Below are 23,715 nucleotides of genomic sequence, written 5' to 3'. Positions count from 1 at the left end.
CCAGCCTTTTTTGCTTTATTTTTCAGACAAGGCAATGTACTTTTTGACTTACACCAATCTCAGGGTACAGGCATGAGTCACCATGTCTCCACTTCCCAATCTCTTACTTCTTTTTTAGAATTTGGGGCCTTCTAGCAACTTAGTATCACTTCTGTCAGTCGTGTCACTCACTTTTTATTATGCTTATTGGAGACACTTAGAAAGTCTGTTTCACTCAACTTTTCTCTATCCCCACCTCCCACATCATAATGTCCATTATAGAGAGACACACAGGGGCTTGCAGAGTCACTGCTGGCTTAGTTAAAGAAAACCAGCGGCCTTAATTATCTAAGTTATTGTTTCTGTGTAGACATAGCTATAATGACTTTTTCTTTAACTGAACTGGCACAGTGATGATAATATGATTCTCTGTAATGGAAATACCATACTAAAGAGTAGCTTCTATTGAAAAAAAGCTTCTGTGCTTATCTGAGGAACGATAAGTTTTGTGATTAGGTTTATATTCCTACAGTTACTTGATAGCTGATTTAAAAAGCATTCTCTTAGACTTACCAATGTGCTATTTACATTTTTTACAAAATAAAGGAAATGAATCCCAAATGGAAAAGGCTTTTTAACTTCTTTTTGTAATTTGCATGAAATTGTGCACCACGATGCAGTGTCAAAGATGACTTAAAATCTGTAAAAAATTATTAGCTACTGGAGAGTTTCTGTTTCGTTTCTTGGATGACTTAGAGTGAGGGCACAGGACCTGGTGGTAAATCTTGACTTGTTTGATAACTTGATTCTTTATATATTATTTCACATGTCTAATCTTCTGAATTATTTTATATAGGGAAGGATGGGAAGAAAAAGCAATGATAAAACTAGATGGAATTGTTTAGATAGAGAGAATTCCATTTAAGTGTAATTCCTCTGATAGCATTAATTTCGTAAAAACCCTGGTACACGACCTGCTCCTAACCTTATATTGAGCAGTCAAAGATAGCTTTTTAAAACAGCATTGTCAATTCCAAGCTGCAATAGCCCTTGCTTGCCACCAACAATGGTACCTCGTATCCTATGTGCAAAGTAACTAATAAGGGCCTGATTGAAGTTTTGACTTCTATTACTCCAGCGTTGGTAGAGTCCCTTGGGGACAAGTGGGAAATGCCACTAGACCCTTGATGCTCTATGCCTGGCCTCTGAGTCCGGAGCTGTTCCATGCTCCCAGTGCCCTAGCTGCTCAGATTCTAATAATGTTTGTGTATGTCTGTGCTTGTCTCCAATAACGATCAGGCATTACACTGAAATGGTATGTGGAAGTTCACATTAATCATTGTAGGACTGTGCTAGCAGGGATTGGTAATTCATTATTTTATTTCCTCCCCCTTTTCATTTCCGTGTATACATCCCTCCTTTCCTCTTGCCCTCTTACCCTTTTCTCTCTCCCTCCCTTTCCTGTTTTCTGCCTTTATTCCTACTGTTTTCCATTCCTCCCTGTCTTTCAAGAAGACATAACAGATGGTATGTTTTGCCTTAAACTAGCAGTCTTCTCTATAATTACAAGCTTATTTCCTCTCTTGTTGCCCCCATTTCTCCCTCTTTTCTGCTATTCTAGAGAGCCCAAGACAGTCAGATGAAGAGGATGGGGAACACTGTGGGAGAGGGGGTGGGAAATAGAAATGATAACACAAAGGTGTATTGAGAGCAAGAGTAGCCAAGCAGGAGAAGGGAAAAGAACACTGAGGGTAAAGGTTCACCCAGTGATTTATGACATGCTCTCTTAAGATCTCAGGCTTTACTTTGGCTTCCATAAAATGGGAACGTTATTCTCACTCACAAAATGCTCTTTAAAATCTGTGCATTAGAGATAGTCATTAAACTGCCTTTGAAAGAAAAAAAACAAGCAGATTTCTAGTGAATGCGACTATCAGTTATTTTTCTCTCTGTTTTAAAGCTGTAGTGTATATTGGAAAATATTGATTATTCAAAAACCACCTTGGGCCTTTCTGGCCACTTCTAGGTAATATATTTCCCTTTTTTTCATTCCTAGGTTATAAAGTTAAGATCTTAGCAATTGTGCCTTTGACATTTAACTGTAGGATACATGCACATGCTTAAAAAGTATGTATACATTAAATACATATATTAATGTATAGTCATTTACCTTTTAGAAAATCATGAAAATGTTGTTAAAAGTCATTAAAAACCTTTACAAGCCAACCTGAAAGGAGCAGTTTGGACCATCTACCTATAGGTCAAAATTAATGATCTTATAGAATGATTTTTTTAAAAAAATCTTTCTAACTCTGGCCTAATTTTTACCTCACTAAATTTGCTAAGAAGATAAATTTTAAAAGCTGTGTGTAAAGGACCCACTCTGTGGCCTAGCTCTTGAGTCTTGCTTTCTCTTATATTAGGCAAAGAAAGGTTCTGAAAAGGAGATGAGGTTTTCTTGTAAAGCCATTTTTTACAGTTAATATATTCCATATTCAACCTCTTGGCTTATACATTACTGCATTTTACATTACTTCATTACCGTACATTTTGTTATTGATTTTGATTAAATCCATTTGGAAGTCAATACTCACAACAGTAAAAAAAAAATAACAGAGGGTATATGAGACTGTTACATGCAGTACATTCATCCTCGCTATCATACTCCTGAATGTGCATTAAAGATCTGGTGTCTTTCACCTCTTCAGTAAATCTCATTTTGAGGTGTTTGTAAAGGAAGAAATCACATTCATCTGTAATTATTTGGGATTCTCTGTGTAGAGCTAGAAAGATCTACAGTATTAAAAATGCCCCACCTTGTACTTTCCTTCCTAGTAACCCTCTTACCAGCTGGGTGATAGTTTCAATTTATTATTTACATTTACCATGTATTAGAAATGCTGTTTACCAGAAAGCTCCTTTGCTGGCCTTAAACAGAGGGTGGCTTCCAAAGTCACAGGGAAAGTGACATATTTGCTATTAGCATCTGCTTTGGGAGGGAAGAGGTAGACTTTCTCCAGCCAGCTGAGATCAGTCAGCTGTGATTAAGACAGAGTAACTCACCAATAGTGAAAATAGCCAATCAGCTGGAAACAGGCTTCCAAAGCTTTCAAAACATGGTCACCTGCCAGCTGAGCAGCTAGCACTCACCGTCTATTGTTGCTGGAGAGAACAAAGATCAAGTGCTCGCAAGTGCTCTTATAAAGCTACAAATAATGTCCACCCTCACCACCATTACACTTCTGGTTCTACCTTGGTCATCCTCAAATGTGAAGAAACAAAACCAAACTCTACCTTTAAACTAAAATCCTGTTTTTGATAGTTGGATCATAGAATTTTTGTGTGGAATCTTGACGTTAAAAAGAGATTACAAGCTGGGCACTGGTGGCTCATGCTTATAATCCTAGCTACTTAGGAGGCTGAGCTCTTAGGATCGTAGTTCGAAGCCAGCCTGGGCAGAAAAGTCTCTGAGAGGGGCTGGGAATATGGCCTAGGGGCAAGAGTGTTTGACTTGTATACATGAAGACCTGGGTTCGATTCCCCAGCACCACATATATAGAAAAATGGCCAGAAGTGGCGCTGTGGCTCAAGTGGCAGAGTGCTAGCCTTGAGCAAAAAGAAGCCAGGGACAGTGCTCAGGCCCTGAGTCCAAGGCCCAGGACTGGCCAAAAAAAAAAAAAAAAAAGTCTCTGAGAATGTTACCTCCACTAAAAACTAGCAAAAAAAAAAAAAATGCCAAAAATGGAGCTTTGGTTCAAGTGGTAGAGTGCTAGCCTACAGCAAAAGAAGTTCAGGGACAGCACCTAGGCTTTAGTTCAAGTCCCATAACCCCTCTGTACATCAGTTTTATAATAAAAACTTAAAAAAAAAACAACAAGAAAGGTATTATAAAGTCAGGTACTGGCGACTCATGCCTGTACTTAGCTACACAGGAGGCTGAGATCTGAGGACTGTGGTTCAAATCCAGATGGGGCAGAAAAAATCTGTGGGATTCCAGCAAAAAACTGAAAGTGGAGATATGGCTCAAGTGGTAGAACACCAGCCTTGAATGAAAAGGCATAGGAGCATAGGCGATCATAGTAGCATATGTGTCTGTCCTGTCATGTACCTAATGATTTCAGGGCCTTACATGGCCTGTGGCTGGAAAGAAGTAAGGCTTTAAACTCTCAGAAAGAGACCATAAGACAGAGCTGAGGAAGGACACATGGAGAACAAAGACCATCACTGTTAATGGTAGCCAGATAATAATAATTATAGTACTCAATATCATAGACTTACAGAACTCTTTTGTCACTTTATCATTAAGAAAAAATGATTTCATGCTAGAGGTCAATTTCACAGATGCTGAATCTGATTTCGATCTGAGAACTCAACTGAAAAGAGGAGAGAGATGATTAGGCAGACAATGCATGGAGGACTTTCTTTGACAAGACAAAAGTGACTTGATCACTAATTACAAAATCATAGAGATGAAGAGTTGCCCCAGGATTGTGAGGAATTAAACTGGGGCTATGCAATTCAACTAATGGTTCATTTATTTCCTTATGGAGATGTCTTGATAGTTCAGGGAACACATCTTAGCACCAAAGACTTAGAATGAGAAAGAGCTTTAGATATTCTCTTTCAAACTCCCTTTTGTAGCTCTCTATATTTACTTCCCCGGGGTTGATTCTTAGCAAATATAGAGCAATGCATTTGCCTTTAAATTCCTTGGGGTATTTTATGAACCTGGGTAATGCAGTCCTTCTTAAACTCGACAGTTATAGATGGTTTCATCTTTAGCCCACGTCTTCCATGACCTCAATTACCACATTAAAATATTGTTAGCAAATTAAGATTCAAATAGCACTTATTATGAAAGATCAAGTTCACTTTACAAGTAATTTACATATTGTCACTGACTCTGTGCCAATTGCTTACAGTTTTGACATTGTTTGTGGGAGAGCAGCCAGCACTAATGCACAAGACTGAGACATAATTTATGATGAGTCGCTTTTTCTCTGCTGTGGATATTTAGGGAAAAGTGCAGCATACATACGTCAATGCCCATATTCAGTATGGCTCTTTGAATTATCCTGATTTAGGAAATGAAAATGTAGTAGTGTTTTTACCCAGTCAGTTTCTGGAGCAGAGAGAATCCGGTACCATTATGAGCTCAGGCATATGAGAAGGAGGTGAGGTGGGTTTCTGGTTGATGATTTGAACCATCTCATAAATTGCCTTTACCCCCACCTATTTTCCTTAATTTCAGTCCTGTGTGCGATGTTCCCAACAGTACAGTGGTGAAGAGTAAAGGGGGCTGCCATTTGTAAGGAAATGGAAGGACTTGGAAAAAATTATACTAAGTGAAGTGAGCCAGACCCAAAGAAACATGGACTCTATGGTCTCCCTTATTGGGAATAATTAGCACAGGTTTAGGCAAGTCACAACAGAGGATCACAAGAGCCCAATAGCTATACCCTTATGATCACATAAGATGATGCTAAGTGAAATGAACTCCATTTTATGAAAATGATTGTTATATCAGAGTTGTAACTACTTTCAACATCCCATGTGTATCTGTAGTTTCTACTATTGATGATGTTCGTGTATCACCTTCTTGTGATTGTATCTACACTATCTCTGTAATCTTATCTGAGTGTATGGGAAACAGTGTGTACTGGTATTAGAATTAGGAAATTCAAAGGGAATACCAAAATTGAGAGACAAGGGGTAAAATACGAGAAACAACAACAAAAGCAATACTTGCAAAACTGTTTGATGTAAGTGAACTGAACACCACAGGGGGGGATAGGGGGAGGGGGGAGGGGGGTATGAGGGACAAGGTAACAAAAAGTACAAGAAATGTATCCAATGCCTAACGTATGAAACTGTAACCTCTCTGTACATCAGTTTTATAATAAAAATTAAAAAAAAAAGAAAAAAAAAGAGTAAAGGGGGCTGAATCCTACGTTTTAGTTGTGTGACCCTGGGAAGTTTATCTAACTTTGCTGTACTTCAATTTCTTCCTATATAAAATGGGACTAGTCATTGTGCTCACCTACTAACTAGGGTTGTTGTGATTGGCTATTGTTCATGTCACAGTGCTGCAAATATAGTAACCACCACAAAAGCTTTGACTGGGTAGCTTTTGCATTATGTGTTTTTTTTTATTCCTCTTCACCTTTTTCTTTCTGCGATAGGACTCAGGTTATGTTACCTTTTTCCTAAAATATTCTATGTATTTGGGAGAATGAATACATACACAGTGCATGTAATTCCCAAAGTGGCTTATGTCTTTCTAATAGTCAGTGCAAGAGCCATTGAACTCTTGACAGAACTTAGGTGATGGTGAGTTTTTTGAATTCTCTTTTGCTCGGCACCCTCAGCATTGCCTCTCAGCCCATCTAGTGGTTGCTCTGGGTTTCTCCATTGAGAATCATGGGGAAGACCCAACATCATTTCCATCTTTCTCTGTGTAGGACTGGCCCATGAGAGTACTTCATTCCTGCATATCCATTCCAAGGAATCTGTCAGAGATATCAACACTCAAGAACTTGTCAATGACTTTTTTCTGCTGCAGTTATAATTATAGCCAGAAGCACCGTTTCTGTCAGTGTGGTTGCAGGCATCATCTGGGAGCATGTTAGAAATGCCAGTCACCCAGACCTCTCTAGATACAGGTCATGTACAGCAACAACCAGTGCAGGCATTGAGGAAAGGCCCAGGCCACCACTGACAGACCACATAAACTACTGAGGATTAACTAGTGTGAGCCAGGTATTATGGTATGTGCTATTGATGTAGTACTTTATTTAATTTTAACCACATTCTGCTTTAAAATGATGATAATAGCCCAGTGTTGCCAGAAAAGAAAATGACTACATCAACCTTTATTTGAGGGCACTGAGCCAGGTAAGTATAGAGTTAGAACTTGAACCCAGAACTGACTACGTTCTCCAACTACATTCCTTCCATTCTTCTACTTCAAAACCTTGAAAATGGTATCTTTCTTGTTTGTGCTTAGCTTAAGTACTTTATATTTCAAATACATCAATTTTCTGTTTTTTTTCCAGAATGCTATCTAAGTACATACATTTATGCATGAGTATTGTAGCTAAAATCCATACCTTGTTTAGATAATTTATTTCATTTCAGCAACTACTTCTAGAGATCCTACTATGGGCCTGGTATAGCCTAGCTATATGCTAAGTGCTCTTGTTAGCATCCTAGACTTTGGAGGGACCATTCAAATAACTACCTAGGATCTGAAACTGTAGGGAAAAAAAATGAGTAAAATTAGCCCAGGGGGCTGGGAATATGGCCTAGTGGTAGAGTGCTTGCCTTGTATACATGAAGCCCAGGGTTCGATTCTCCAGCACCACATATATAGAAAATGGCCAGAATTGGCGCTGTGGCTCAAGTGGTAGAGTGCTAGCCTTGAGCAAAAAGAAGCCAGGGACAGTGCTCAGCTCAGACCCTGAGTCCAAGGCTCAGGACTGGCAAAAAAAAATTTAGCCCAGATCTTTATGAAAGACATATATTAAATATACAAAGTTTAAGATACTAAGAGAATGCAAAAGTTCTCCATAGGTCCTTGTAGTTAATGTTGAGATTAAAGTTGCTAACTGATTTTTGTATTAGCTAGCTTCTGCCATGGTGAGATGTGGAAGATTGAGCATTAAGTTTAAAACATGCTTATAAAAAAAGAGTTCATTTTCCTCCACAAGCATTTATTGAGGGTTTGTCTGGTGTCCTGCACTTTACAAGGTGCTACATGTGATAAGAAAGAACCAAACAATGGAGTCCCTGCGTTAAAGGAGCTAGCAAAGGGACTGTGTCCTTTGGCTTGCCTTGCTGTTATCAAGATCTATCACTTGTTTTAAAATAAAATTTCCTACTTTGCTTAAGGCTATTAGTGATAATCCTCATATAAAAATGATTTGGTTTCACACCAGTATCCTTGAATTTCACTTAATATCCAGGGGTCTTGGCTCAGCCAACCTCCCTTTATTTTTTAAACGTTAAATCTGTAGTGCAAGCATAAAGTCTTATCTAATGTAACAAATGCTTGGCTTTTAAATCATCCTACAAATGGATGAGCTCTACAGGCTGTAGAGATGAAAAAGACTTCCAGCATTCAATGGAGTCACAGTCAGGGGAACCAATAATCACAATGAAAAAGAGGCATAGTACTCTAGGGCTCTGCAAATAATGGATGTCATCATACACAAAGAAATATATCTGCATGGCAAAATGATTCATGCATATGGTAATAATTGAGAAGACTCTTGAAGCATGATTGGACGTAGGCAGTCTCTGGATACACACAAGGGAATTGTAAGCACCAGGAGTAACATTCATAAAGAAGGGTATATGCATCATTTGACATATTAAGGAAGAGTTGTGGCTACAGCATGGGTGTATTTAAAGGAAAGGGAAAGAAACAAAGAGGGAAGAATAATTTTGCATTGCAGTTGTATAGCAAGGTCAGATGACCTGTATGTAAGAGAAACAGAAGTTATCCCTCATGAATGAATTCAGCAGTTGTGAATGTTTTCCATTTAAAGGTGACTTAGATTATTTTCGAGTTAGAGTTAGACTTGCAGGTATATTTGATAGTATGCAGTAATTGAGTATTAATCTCAGAGTCTTACACCTTACTACCACTTGAGCTGTACCTCCAAGTCTTCTGCTTTTAAGTTTGTTTTGTAGATAGGGCTTTGAGTTTGTTTGTTTGTTTTTTTTTTTTTTTTTTTTTTTTTTAGAATTCTAGGCTCTTTAACCACTGAATTTCAGGTTTTACAAATAGTCTTAGGACAGAAAATTTGGGTAATGAAAGTTTGGTGGGGGCACTTCTTGTACATAATGAACAATTACATGCTCCATTTTTTCTGTACATCACTATTGGCTAGGATAACAAACATTGTCACAGAAACAAAAATTAAAGCTGCAGATCACTGCATTTATATTTACAAAAAGCCATAAATAAACATGCATCTCCTTTATTAGGACAACTTAAATAGAGGTTTAAATATTAAGGCTGTGATGATTCTAATACATGAAAATTTAAGTTAAGGCTTTATGTTTGCTCTGAAATCCACATTCCTAGGCAACTGTGACCAAAGCCAAGGATTTCTCCTGGGAAGAGTCTGTCTGGCGGGACAAGGCCATCTTATTAACCCATTATCAAGCTCTGTGCACTAGGTGGATGGGTAGCCTAATAGCAACGGCATCCATTTGCTTTAACAAATCAATTTCTTCTTACATTTTATTTTGGGGACTTAGCCACAGGAAGAACAGAGAATTTGGGGTAGACTTAGAGAACTCACAACTGCATTCATTTTTACTGGCCTGCAAGTTGGGCAACAACCATGAATTTAGTCTGCTTAGTACAGAAAACCCCTCACTCCACCATGATTTTGCCTCTAAATAGAAAAAAGTCCTTGAATACCAAAACACTAGGTTTTCAACATCTTCACAGAGTACCGCACTGGAGATGGATCTGTTGCATAATTGTCAGCATCACAGCAAGTTACTGGACCAAAGCGCTTCCTTGTTCAAGGGAAAGGTGAGCAGTGGATGGGAGGAAAGGGCCCCACGAAAGCATGGGCTGCACTCTGGCCCTGTCAAGCTTAGGGATGCCATGCATTGAGACTGGGCTGGGGCCATGGGTGTCCTTTCCAACACGGAGAGGGACAGTGAGACCGTGGGAAGCCTCCCAGGGCCTCATTTGACCCTCGGGAGAGCAAGGAGGACATATTGTGAAACACAGACTGGGTCTCCTGCCCTGTCATCTCCAGGATGCCATCCGTCTGGTTTGCATGTTACTGGGCTGGCTGGCTGATGGCTGGTAGCTTCTGGATAGCCTCAGGATGGGGTCTGACCATGGGGGAGACTAAGGCTATGCAAAGGGGGAGAAGGACTGCAGGTGAAGCTAACCAAGTTCATATAATGAAAGCTCCCTTACAAACCCCAAAGCACTGGCTTTGGAGCACTTGTAGGTAGCTGGGAGGCAGGCGTGCCAGGAGGAGGTGGAGGCCGGTTCCCCTTCCCCCACCTCTCCCCGAGCACCTCAGCAGTAACACGATTTTCCTGAGTTCTGGTAGCCACTCTAGCACATTAACTACATCACAAGACACCTAGCCAGGGTCTGCTGCCAGCCTGGCTGCTGTCTGGCATGCAGAAAACCGCACGTCTGGTCACCCAGAGGAAAACGTTTCAAAAGCAGAGCTTCCCCCAGGGTACCCCCAGGATAAACCAAGAGCCATGACTTCCCCGTCGGTCCTTGTGATTTGGCTGCCTTAATCTTGCGGGAGGGTGGCTAGGTGCGCTGCTGCTCTTGTACGAGGCAGTTCCCGCAGCAGCGGACCTCCCGCGAGGACAGAGAGTGCACTGGCCCTGGCAGCAGGAGCAGCTCACGGGAGAAGGGACAGTGACCATACGAAAATGTGCAAAAGCTCAAGACAATCGCGGTTTTCCTTGGTGTCAGACGAGGCTGTGGCAGTGGTGGTCTCCGAATGCAGAAGCCCTGGTGAGGGCATCGCGGCAGTTCATGGCGCATTAGGAAGGCTCGAGGAGTTTACACCCCAGTACCTCGCAACCCTTGCTTCAGCTAAATGGCTGGCTGTATGGGTTTTAAAATCCAGGTCTGAAATACACTTAAAAAAAAAAAAAAGACGGAAAGACAAGCTGTGAAAGAGCAAATGTAGGCAATGCAAAAACTCATCTTTAAATCAACATCTTACGCTTTATAATACACTCATATTAATACACAGATTTTGTGTTGACAAGTTCAAAAGGCGGAGGGAGGGAGGACCTGCAGTCACTACATTCCATAGTCAGCATTGTCGTCGGTGTCTCAGTCTGCATGGCGGCGCCAGCGCCATGCAGGGCGCTCAGAAGGTGGAGACTGTGCTCAGCTCCGCACATGTCTGGGTTTCTACGGAGCTGAACTGAGACTCCATCGTGTTCCAGGCCAAATCGGCCACGAGAAAGTTGTTCATTGCTGTCCGAATCTCATTGCTGGTAAAGAACAAGCTCCCCAGGGCTTCAAAACCAGAACTCATGGTCTGTGTCTCTGCACTGTTCAGCTGAACCTTGCTCTCTGGAGCAGGGATGGGTCTGGCTACCGAGGCTCCTTCGGTCTGTGTCTCTATGTCGGAGGAGTCAGTGCTCATGGAGAAGCTGGAGTGTTTCAGAAGGTTTCCCAGGGGCCGGGGAGGACCAGTGTCTAAGAAGAAGTTCAAGTTAGTCTGTGTCTGTGTGTCAAACATCTCCAGGCCTAGGAAGTTCGAGCTCGCCCTGCAGCCATAGGGCTGAGCAGAGGGGTCTGCGAGCAGGAAGTCGGTCTGGGTCTCTATGTCCAGTGACTCCAAGACTGGCTCAGGGTTCATGGTGCTCAGTCCACTCTCTTCAGTTTGTATTTGGATATTTGAGGCTGAAAAAAACGCTTCGATATCAAAATCGATCCCAGGGTTCTGGGTTGGGCCAGAGGGAAGCTGGGCGTCAGGTCCAGGGTTTGAGTCAGACAAAAGACTGCGGTTATCCAGCGTCTGAGCAGGCAGGTTACTGGACCAGATGTTCTCCAAGTCACTCAGTAAATCGATGGTCTGGGTCTGGTTATCCGTCGTGCTCTGTGCGGGGAGCGTCGCGCTCTGCGTGCTGAAGTCCAGCACAGCTTCAGCTCTCTCCATGTCCTGATTTAAAAGTCTTGGAATCATTCGGAGGTAGCAAACTCTGAGTCACTGTCTCTGCTACTAAACTGCTGCTGATTTCATTGTCTGTAGAAACACTGTAGGATGAGTGCACACTCCCAAAGATGCCTCCATACAGGCCAGCGTGGTCCAGGGGTACCTGGGCAGGTGCGGGATTTTGCACGCCACTGGTTTGGGTTTCTCTGGAGATCCCGCCTGGCTGGAAACAGGCGTCTATGAAAGCTTCAGTCTGAGCAGCTATGGATGAAGTTACCTTAGAGCCAAACAGGAGCGTCTGGGTGTGAACACTAATGGGAAAGGGACACTTGGGAATCAAAGGACAGATCGGTGTGAGAACAAGACGACACGGAGGAGTCGGGGCCAAGCCACCGAGCAGAAGGTGTCAGGCTTGGTGAGGCATAGGACAGGTCCATCTGTACATTGGTTGAAGAAATGCTGTTCTTGTGACATGTGTTCTCTAGTTCTTGTAAAGGACTTGATGGACTTTTACCCAAGTTCACTTGAACATCTGTACTAATTGGCTCACCAGGACTGACAATTTGAGAAAGAGGTAGGGTCTCCTTCAGAGAGCAAGCGTCTGAGTCCAGGCCAAGGGCAGCAGGTGCACAGCCCCCATCGTGGAGCGCTGATCCACACCCAACACCACAGGCTGGCCCGAAGACTCAGCTGCAGGCACAAAGACCGGCATGGGGGAAAATTGCATGACCGGAAGTTTAACTAGAGCCACTCTGGGCTTCGGTAAAAGCAACTTCTGATTTCTTGGAAGTTCTGAGATATCTGCTTCTTGGCATTAGAACCACAAGAGTCCTCAAAAGAGGTGACCAGTTTTATTTCTGAAGTTCTGAGTTCTTGGGAATCTGGTTGAGGAGTTGGTTGGTTGTTTAATGATTCAGTGGTCTTGTTGGATGATTTCTGGCTTTGCAGGTAGTTTTCCATTTTCCTTTTTTTTTTTTTTACTAGGTGCATCCTGTGCCCTGCAGGGATCTCATGGCCGGTTCGGCAGATGTGAGACTGCAGCGCTGTCCTGCCGGCGTAGGGACAGCCGCGCGTGCACTGGAAGGCCTCGCCGCAGTCCTCTGCTTGTCTTTTAAGTCCCCCTCAGTGCTGCACTCAAGCTTCTTCTCGGCATGCAGCTTCATAAAGTGCTGTTTAACAAGAGAAAATTGGGGAAACGGCCGGTCGGGACCTCTCGGACATCCTTCAATTCTTTTTTTTTTTTTTTTTCTCTAAGCCTCAGTACTAGAGTTTTTTTTTAATTTTTATTTTTTATTTTTATTATCAAACTGATGTACAAAGAAGTTACAGTTTCATACGTTAGGCATTGGATACATTTCTTGTACTGTTTGTTACCTTGTCCCTTTCCCCCCCTCTACTCCCCCTTTCCTTTTCCCCCCGAGTTGTTCAGTTCACTTACACCAAACAGTTTTGCAAGTATTGCTTTTGTAGTTGTTTGTCCTTTTTTACCCTGTGTCTCTCAATTTTGGTATTCCCTTTCAATTTCCTACTTCTAATCCCAGTATACACGGTTTCCAATATACTCAGATAAGATTACAGAGATAGTGTAGGTACAACCACAGGAAGGTGATACAAGAACATCATCAATAATAGAAGCTACAGATACACATGGGACGTTGAAAGTAGTTACAACTGTGATATAACAATCGTTTCCATAACATGGAGTTCATTTCACTTAGCATCATCTTATGTGATCATAAGGGTATAGCTATTGGGCCTTGTGATGCTCTGCTATGACTTGCCTAAACCTGTGCTAATTATTCCCAATAAGGGAGACCATAGAGTCCATGTTTCTTTGGGTCTGGCTCACTTCACTTAGTATAATTTTTTCCAAGTCCTTCCATTTCCTTACAAATCATCCTTCAATTCTTATTGTTGGATTTGCCATGCCTTCCTGCAGGCGTGGCTCTTGACCAGGTGCATGTTGAGCCGCGGGGCTGCTGGGCAGGATCTTGCCGCAGCCGCGCACGGTGCACAGGATGTTGGTGCGCACGGCCCCGGGGACAGCTGGCTCACCGACGGCTGGATCAGCTCCCGGGCGGCCTCTGAGGCGCGGCCTGGGCTCCCCTCGCGGCCACCCAGACAGCTGGGGTCCCCGCTCCCAGAGACGCAGGCCCCGTCGCCTCCGAGCGGCCTTGATCTTTTGTCTGGATCTAAAATTAGATTTCAACTTATTTTCTGAGCTTTTGTTTTTATTCAGTTAATTTCTCATTTGTACAAATAAGTCTTTCATTCTGAAAGTTCAAACAATGAAATCCAAAGCCTCAGTCAGTCGTTTCAGTAATAAAAGGAGGAATTTTGTTGTTAGTGGCTGTTCTTCCTATTCTCAAGCTGTCACCTCATTTGGGTTTGTAGGACATCAGATATGGCCTTGGATTCCAAAGCATCCCCAAGTCCCACCCAGCTTCACTCCCCATCGGAGCTAGCACTGAGTGGCCTGGAGAAAGCCATGTCTCTTCGTTTGGACTCAGTTTCCCTTTCTATAAAGTGATGAAAATGGACTTACCAAGTGTTTATTCATCTTGAGAATATATGGACCTCTGGAAATATGTTCACAGAACTGAGGGGCCATGGACTCCTTTAAAGAATACTACTTCAAAATATTGATTACTTGGCAAGTTAGAGTCCTGTTTTTTGTTACACAGTGCTCATATAGTTGACCCAAAATATGTTCTTCTTAATTATTTCATTAAGCTGACAAGCACCTCCTTCCTGTTGGTGCTACTATAGGCATTTGAGGTGCAAGCAGAAGTTTAATAGACATGGTCACTGTCTTAGTGAGTGGGGCTTATATTTGAGCAGAGAGAAATTTACTATCAACAAAGTAGGTAATGAAAAAGTAAATTCACTTTGGATAAAATATTCAAAACAGGTTTACAGGTAATTTTCAAGGCCCCCTGCAAATACATAAGAGAACAATTAAAAAAAATCTAACAGGGTGTGAAGAAACCTCAAGGCTTTTAGTGACTCCTGGTTGGTGTGTGCAGCAATCATACAGCTTCCTTACCTAGCAGCTTCACCAAACAGAAACAGTTCTAACGAAAGTTCTTCACATTCTAGAAGCAGTGATGAATTTCCTTGGTTATTTATTTGGCTTGTGCTTCCACCAGTTTTGAAGCAACATGGAGGCGTTTCTAGGCACAAAGCCAGAACTTCATGAAAGGATCCAAGAGAGCACAACTCTGGAGAAAAATCATTAAATTAGGCAAAGATCCAATAGACTTAAATTTTCTGTTTTTGATTGCTTGCTGTGAAGAACACCACGACATGATTTAAAATGATGATTTAATGTAGCAAGAGGAGAGGGACTCTGAAAACCAAATAGTACAGTCATATAGTTCTAATAAAATTAGTCTATTATGTGCAAATTGATTGCTGCTGCCTAGATTTACATGATGTTTATGATATCAGAATATCTGACAAAAATTGATGTCAATATTTATGCCTCTATAAATTACTCACACAGCACTACTATGATGGCTTCTAATTAAAATGGAACCAAACTAATTGACCTTTAAATCCAAAGGACTTTGTAACCCAAAACTCACTTGCACTAGCATGGCAGGCTCTACTGATACAGAAAGAAGTAAGAAAATGGAGTGTGTTGTGATGTCCTGCTAGGAAAGAAAAAACGTATTTTGCAGGAGCTGGTTCTACTAAAGGATGAATTTCAAATTTGATTTAACCAGAATTTGATTTGCTTTGTAGAGCTTTATGGTAACTGGGTCTATAGCTTTACATCTAGAACAGTTGAGAGATTTCTTCCAGTGTTATCCTCCCTCCTCTCACTTTTGACAGTCAAAGGAAATAATTAAAGAACCTTTTTTTGTTTATTTTTAATTTTGGAGTAGGTTTATATTTACTAAAAATATAGACTAGACGTTGGCCTCTTTTAGGTTAGGGATTATATTTTACTCATTAAAAAATAATCACACTTAACATCAAGCACAGGGCCTGACGTAAAGCAGCCGTAAAATAGGATAGGATACAATAGGGTAGATGGGACAGGATGGATATAATAAATGAGTTGGATTGGACAGAGAGGATGGAATTGGGATGGGATTGGGATGGGATGGATAGGAGAGTATTGGATTGGGTTCTATTTGTTACTAGGAATAAGACAAAGAGGACAAACCTCCTGGTATTTTGTAACATCTAAAGCTTTTGTTGTTATTCCTGATGAAATTTAACCTTGGCTTAGTTTATCTCATTTTTAGCAAGTGAATTATATTTTCATTAAGTTATTTATAATAATTTGAAATATCTGTTTATTACTTATTGCTAGGAATACTTACAAGTAGAATTAATCTGAGGAATTTCAGTAAGTATAGGGAAAGAAAGCTGGTTTTTAGTCCGGGGTAAGAATATGAGGATTCTTGGTACAAGCCTACTATATCCCTGGGCCAGCTCATTGTGGTAGAGGATGTTGCTTCCTCAGGTGTAAAACAGGAGGCTGAACTCTGCTCTTGAAGGTCCATTCTGCCTGAAAGTGTTACTGCATGCAGTGCACATCTGGACATATGTGCGGTTCCATTGACTTTTTCCTTTTCTTCTCTCTGATTTTGTTTAAGACTGAAATTATAAAGAATGTAAAGGTAATAAGAAGCATTTTTTGCCAGTGCCTATTCCATGTATCTAATACACAGTACATGTGTATGGAAACATACACTGTGTGTTTTGATTGGTTTATTTAAAGCTTCATTACCTATTTGGAGTATTTCAATCCTGAGATTCACAATTGTATGCATTTTTAGCATTCATTTACAAACTCTTCTTTGTACTGAAAAGATTTCTATCTGCATTTCACAGAGGGCTGTTCGGTTTTGTTATAAAACCTCATTGCTTTTTTTTATTACAGACTTAGTGGAGCCTTCTCTGCCGAATTGAATCATATGATTCACTAATAGCTGGACATTTAATACTATATTGTCTTTATATTGTTCAGTTGTCTTGGTTCTTTTATTTGCACTTCGGAAATGTCTTAGATGAAATTGAAAGATGATATTTCAAATAATTCTTTTCTGTCTCAGGAAGGCAGTGTTTTAAAGATTATTATTTAAACAAAAGGTATTACCTAATTCTTATTTACCGTTCCTGCAACAGTGAATAGGAAGAGCAAATAGATAACATATATTAAAACCATTTCTTCGAGATGGTCATTATTTAACTATGTCTTTTTTTGGTGAGGGGGGTGATACTGAGGCCTCGTGGTTTCTATGCAAGTGCTCTACCACTTGAGTCCTATCCTCAGCTCGACAATTGTCATTATATGTCATATACTTTGCGAATATTGTTTAAGTCGCACAAGTTGTTCACATCTATTTCATCTTACTAAGGTCACTTAAGAATAGGGAATTAGATGCTGCAGCTGCAGGATCGTGACCGGAGCATCTGAGGTGGTGAAGAATAGCTCTTCAAGTCTACAATTAAAAATGGCCTCTAACAAGACTACATTGCAAAAAATGGGAAAGAAACAGAATGGAAAGAGTAAAAAAGTTGAAGAAGCAGAGCCTGAAGAATTTGTTGTAGAAAAAGTACTGGACCGATGTGTAGTGAATGGGAAGGTAGAATATTTCCTGAAGTGGAAGGGATTTAGAGATGCTGATAATACTTGGGAACCTGAAGAAAATTTAGATTGTCCAGAATTAATTGAAGCATTTCTTAATTCTCAAAAAGCTGGTAAAGAAAAGGATGGTACAAAAAGAAAATCTTTATTGGACAGTGAATCTGATGATAGCAAATCAAAGAAGAAAAGAGATGCTGCTGACAAACCAAGGGGGTTTGCTAGGGGTCTGGATCCTGAACGAATAATTGGTGCCACAGACAGCAGTGGAGACTTGATGTTTCTTATGAAATGGAAAGATGAAGCTGACTTGGTGCTGGCAAAAGAGGCAAATATGAAGTGTCCTCAGATCGTGATTGCTTTCTATGAAGAGAGACTAACTTGGCATTCTTGTCCAGAAGATGAAGCTCAATAATTGTTTGTATTACTATCTATCTATCTATCTATCTATCTATCTATCTATCTATCTATCTATCTATCTATCTATCTGTCTGTCTATCTATCTATGAAATCCGAGTCTTGGTTTTTGAATAAATGATGTGAAACAATAACTACATTCTAATGAAAATCAAGTATGACATGTTGGTTTTGAAAGTTGTATTGGGGGAGTTGAGGTTTTTCTTTTTTCCTCAATAGCACTGGTTACTTTGAACAAATATAATAAAGGCTTTCTGTAGTTGCTTTATCAGAAAAGAATATTTAATACCATGGTATATTTCCTCTGCATTCAGAAACACATTGTGGCTTTTTTTTAATATTAGGCAATTTTTGGGGGTCATTACTTAATCAGAACAGCTTGTCTTTAACTGCTATGTTGAAGGACCATCCTGAATTTTCTTTTTTGTGTTTGTGTTACATAGGTAGTTTTTTGTTTTGGAGATTTTGCTTGTTTAGAGGTGTTGGGCATCAGACCCACAGCCTTGCATATGTAGGTAAATGATGTATCACTTAGTTACATCCCTGGCCCTTGTTTTAGTTTTTTGTTGATTTTTGAGACAGGGTCTCTAGGCAGCTCAGGTTCACCTTGAACTTCCTAGGTAGCCAGGCTAGCTAGCCTTGAACTTTAGGTCCTCCTGCCTCTGCCATAGATACGCAAATGCAACAGCTTTGCAAAACTTATTGAAAGGAAAATATTTAAGCTAATAACAGCTTCCCTCACCCAGATGAGAAAAGACAAATCTTGATTTCCTTTCACTAAAATTTTCTGTAGTGAGCATTCCTTCACAGAATATCGGGTCATGGGCTGTCTCACACTCAGCTCATGGAAATGTAAAATCAGCTGGTTAGACATGGGACTATTTAGGACCTGCTGGCCTAAATGAATGAACAGAATTTTATAATTATTGACCTGCATGCTTTTTCTTTACCCCAACTCATTCCTTACATGTAGGCTCAGTTGTTTTCAGTATTGGGTTACTGGTTCCACAAAAGCCAGAGAAACAACTTCGTAGTAATCAGAATGTTACCCAACTGTATATTGTTTACTTTATTGTAAATAATGGTGAACAGTGGTCAATAAATAGTTTTATATTCCTTAAAAAAAAGAATAGGGAATTACTAGATATCTGTTTGTTAAAAAGAAATTAAGGAGCCTGAAAACATTTATATAATCATCTAACAAAACTACCTTGGAAGGAAATGTGAGATGGTTAGATATTCTTTTTAGGTTTCTCTCCATCAACCATTTCTCCGAAAACTTTTTGCTGTTTGTTCATTCACAAGAACAATAACAAATACGTTCATAATTCAGAATAGCCTGCTACCATCTTTGATGGGAATCTACACACATTCTTTAAGATATCAGGAAGATAGGCTAGAAGATCTCTTAATTCTGGTTTCTTCCTTTGTAACAAAATATAGTAGCCAGAAAATGTTTGTCAATGTGGATGCTTGTAGCCATTTGATTTTATGCTGAATCTCACGAGGTTAGCAGAAGAATCAAGTTCTCCATCCAAGGTTTAGAAAATCTTATTGTGTGGTAATATAAGATCAGTTTCTTGAGACATCAGCCCTTTCACACTGCATAAATACCTCTTAAGTTCCTCTGTATACAGTTGCTTCTTAGTCCCATTGTTGTATACTAACTCCTATGTTGCTTTTATCATTACAGTTATGTGAGGATCATCCTATAGCCAAGGAAACTAGAAAACTGACACTTCTGCTTTCAGTTTTTACTAAGAAATCTGCTTCATTGCTTTTTTTTTGTCTTATCTTTTTTTGGTACTGGGGATAGAACCCAGGACGTTGCACTTGCTAGGCAAGTGCTTTGCCACTGAGCTACATCCCAGCCCTCTGCTTCATTGCAGTTTCAAACTGTAGTCTTAGTTTTCATAGGAATTTAAGCTATTTTCCCCCATAATTTGAATCTCAGGATCTTGGTTTTCTCATAGTTTTATTTTCCTGTCCCAATGTCAGCTCATCTATGAATCCTTTTTTGAGCATTTCCTTCTTTCCCATCCTATCACCAACTTATTTCCCTCTTAGCCCCCATTTCTATGTGGAATTATTCCTTGCATTTGCTTGCCTATTTAATGATCTTTAATTTTCATTGTTTACATCCAGGTCCACATTCCTGGCTACCACATATCTTGGCTTCTAATTGTTGAATGAATGAAATAATCATATAGATAATGAAATTAAATTTGACATTACTTAATTGGGACTGTGATGACAAGCCAAAGTACATCTGTTAGTGAAATAATACAAGAAATATGAACACTTACAGTCTACTATACAGAGAGTACATTTGCTGCAGAACACTCACTAGAAGAACCAAAACATTTCATAGCACTGTAGAATGACAATGCAATTGGGGAGAATGATGGAAGGAGTGACTCTGATCCCTGGGCACATGCATATTATAACATGGGTAATGAAGTTCCTTGAAATGTTGGATATAAACCTTTATGTGCCTAACAGTGGTAGAACAGTTTGGGAAGAGGTGATATACTTACATAAGGAGAAATTACCTTTTCTATAACATGTTTATAAAAGATGAATTAACATTAGCAGGTACATGATATCCTAGTAAGAAATTCAGATGTATATTTGTGGTCTCAGTTCAACTATGTCCCCAAATAAGCACAGAAAAAGATCGAAATGAAATATACCAGGAAGTTTACATTAGCTACTCTGAATTAAGTAACACAGGTTGTTCCTTTTTTCTTATATTTTATGTATTTTATAATCTCTTAAAATGAGCACTTACAGCTTTCATAAACAGGAAAGGTAAATTTTATAATAGGTCTCTGCTATATTAAACAGGTCAATTGGTATTTGTGACATATCAACCAGAATAGATTGTGAGGGGAAGATACAAAATGTTTTTGGCTCTGCTCTTTTTTTGTTTGTTATTTAAAACAATTTTTTTTAATTGCTGCTGGTGTTGGGGCTTGAACTCAGGGCCTGCACACTCTCCCTGAAGTTCTTTGCTCAAAGTTAGCATTCTACCATTTGCGCCACAGCTCCACTTCCAGTTTCTTTCTTTCTTTCTTTCTTTCTTTCTTTCTTTCTTTCTTTCTTTCTTTCTTTCTTTCTTTCTTTCTTTCTTTCTTTCTTTCTTTCTTTCTTTTTTGTTTTTGGTTACTTGGAAGTAAGAGTCTCATGCACTTTCCTTCCTGGGCTGGCTCTGAACCCTAGATCTCAGCTTCTTGAATAGTTAGGATTACAGGTGTTAGCCATGGTACCTGGCAATCTTTTTCTGTTTTTTTTTTTTTTTTTGTGTGTGTGTGTATGTGTATGTGTGTATACATGTGTGTGTCGGTATGTCTGTGTGTCTGTGTTTGCAAGCAACAATTCTTTATTTCATATACTTATGTCCAGGAGAATTGAAGTGTCTTTTTTTTTTTTAGGTCAGTAGGCAATAGGTTGAACTACATAAAAGTGTCACTATTTTGCCTTTTCTAATCTGCAAGCATTTCCTATAGGAATTAAAACTTTCTTTATCAACTATTGAGGTCTAGTAACAATGCCCAATGGTTTTTTTTGTACTAGTATTTACTGGCACTTTTTTTCCCTTAGCAAGTAGTGTTATCATGTCTGCTTACATCCAGACTTATTTGGCAGAAACAATAGGTTGCCATGCCAATTCAGAGAGGGGAGAGAGGTTGTGGAAGAGAAAAATGGTGAGAGGCACATTTTACAATACATCAAATATGAATAATATCTGTTTGCATTTTAAAAAGTGATAAAGATGTGTAATTTTTCAGTAATACTTTTTATAGCTTACAAAGCATGTTCTCATTCATTATCTGATTTAATCCTCAAAATCTAAGAGGGAGATAATTTTATTCTCGTTTACTGTGTCTGAGTGATTTACCAGGCAAGAGTGGAATCTGGATTAACAGTTCACACAAGAGGGGGGGAAAGCATGGTGGCTAATTTCTTCATGAAAGGAAATATTTGTAGGATTATTATATTATAGCCCACAGTGGATGTTTGGAAATGTAATGATTCCAGAAATGATTATCAAAAGGTTGTTTTGTACGACTCTTAAATTATATTCATAGCAATTGTTTAATTTCTTTGGATAATTACTTATTTATTGTCAAAGTGATGTACAGAGAGGTTACAGTTTCCTACATAAGGCAGTGAGTACATTTCTTGTACAATTTGTTATGTCCTCCTCATTTCCCCCCTCCCCCTTCCCCATTTCCCTCTCCCCCCATGAGTTGTTCAGTTGGTTTACACCAAATGTTTTTGTAAGTAATGCTTTTGGAGTTGTTTGTCTTTTTTAAAGTTAATGGTTTAAATATTTTGTGATGATAAATGTATACATAAACTTGTAAGCGATCAAAATAGGCAAACGTCCATTCTTAGAACCAGCATTTATAGTGAAGATATGAAAATAGATTCAAAATTGAAATGTAGTTGAAAATCTATACAGCAGTCTATGGAATATGGATTTTCAAAATGACTGTTTTCCAAAATGGGTGTTAGTATTGGCAGGAAGAAAGAACCTTTGTTCTTAGAAGTTCCTGGAAAAATTCAACTTTGAGAGTTATTTCCTCTCATTGAATCTATGGAAGATGTCATTTCAAATGAAATAACCACTCAAAGTAACAGCTATGATACAATGTAGTTTTTGTGGACACAGCAGACCTGGGAGGACTTCTTGCCTAGAGAAAGAGGCATTTGTAAACAGAGTCTAAAGAACAGAGACTAATTCCAGTGGGACTTTTTTGTTTGTCCTGTCAGCAGAGACCCTCTTCCACTGATAAAGAAAGCTCTGCATTCCTCCTGAATTGAAACCTGCAGGTTAGGGATTTAAGAAGAAGAAGAAGAAAAAAAAACCCTCCAGAATTGTATATTTATGAATGCTGTTCACTAGTTTTCTATTTGTTTGGGGCTATATAAGTAGCAAATAAATCACAGCAGTCCTTTCTTATAATGCAACGAAGTATACCACAGATAAGGAGGATTAAAATTGTGTTAGAATTTTCTGTGCCTAATTTCAATGAAGACCAGATCAGATGCCCTTTAGGAAGAAAATAACCTTTCATCTGTTGGTCTCATAAATGTGTTTACTAGAGGAAAATTTTAAATTGAAAAATCATTCTCTCCCTCTCTCTAAAATATCTTGCTTTTTTTTTGTAGAAAGAATCAGAGATGTTATTCCAAAATGACCTTACATGTGTTACTTGGTTCTTTTCCTAAAACTGCTGAGAGACATACTCTTAATAAAACCACACTTAAAGGAAATGCATGAAATAATTCCCAAGTCAATAGTAAATACAGGCATCATTCACTTACCATTGTAATTGGGAGTGATCTGTTTAACCTTTCCAATTTCGAAAGCTCCTAATCCATTATTCTTTATATTAGTTTTTATGATTGATACTCATTTTCATGTGTAAAATCTGTCATTGCAAATGTGCTTTTCTTTCTTTTTATTCTTTTCATAAAAAAGGAAAAAAATCCTTAACAGTGTCCTGATTTCACGTGTGGTTGAAGCAAACTCAATCTGTGAGCTGGAATGCCCTGGACATTGTTTCCAGCAGGTCAATAAAATGACGGATGGATTTGAGTCCAGATGTAGCAGAGGACACATATCCTCCGTGGAAATAGCTGAAAAGACAAATTAATATTGAAGTGTGGAATACTGAACTGGGCTATCGTTCAGTGCACAGAAATAGACTAGATTACCAGGATGAAGCATAGTCATTTGGGGCAACTACAACAGACGTAGTATGCAAATAGAAGAATGGGAAATGCACGGAAATGGCAGCAGTTCAGCTTCCATGGGAAACAGGAGGTGGCTCCGGTAGCCCCTTATATTTTTGGACCCATGCAAAAACCTCTATGCAGAGACTGACATTAGCAGATGGGCAGCATTTTTCTATGGCTCCATTGCCACGTTTGCAGCTCCCCCTAACATCATCTGGCTCAATTTTATTGCACTCTAAGTAGTATGTATTTTTAGAATATATTTTCCAAAGTATTTAGAGGAATAGAAATACTATA

At 39.5% G+C, this 23,715-nt stretch overlaps 1 protein-coding gene and 1 pseudogene across 1 annotated transcript; one reads left to right on the top strand and one right to left on the bottom strand.

Moving 5' to 3' along the window:
• Window positions 1–10,633: 10,633 nt before the first annotated feature.
• On the bottom strand, window positions 10,634–14,262 carry LOC125340431 (annotated as a pseudogene).
• Window positions 14,263–17,063: 2,801 nt separating this feature from the next.
• Window positions 17,064–17,669, top strand: LOC125340835 (chromobox protein homolog 3-like). The gene has a single exon (XM_048332705.1). The coding sequence runs from the start codon at window positions 17,123–17,125 to the stop codon at window positions 17,666–17,668; it is 546 nt and encodes a 181-aa protein (XP_048188662.1). The 5' UTR covers window positions 17,064–17,122; the 3' UTR covers window position 17,669.
• The last annotated feature ends 6,046 nt before the right edge of the window (window positions 17,670–23,715 follow it).

The sequence above is a fragment of the Perognathus longimembris genome, chromosome 23 (assembly GCF_023159225.1).
Source record: "Perognathus longimembris pacificus isolate PPM17 chromosome 23, ASM2315922v1, whole genome shotgun sequence".
Taxonomy (NCBI): Eukaryota; Metazoa; Chordata; class Mammalia; order Rodentia; family Heteromyidae; genus Perognathus; species Perognathus longimembris.
This window is presented reverse-complemented; position numbering and strand designations above follow the sequence as displayed.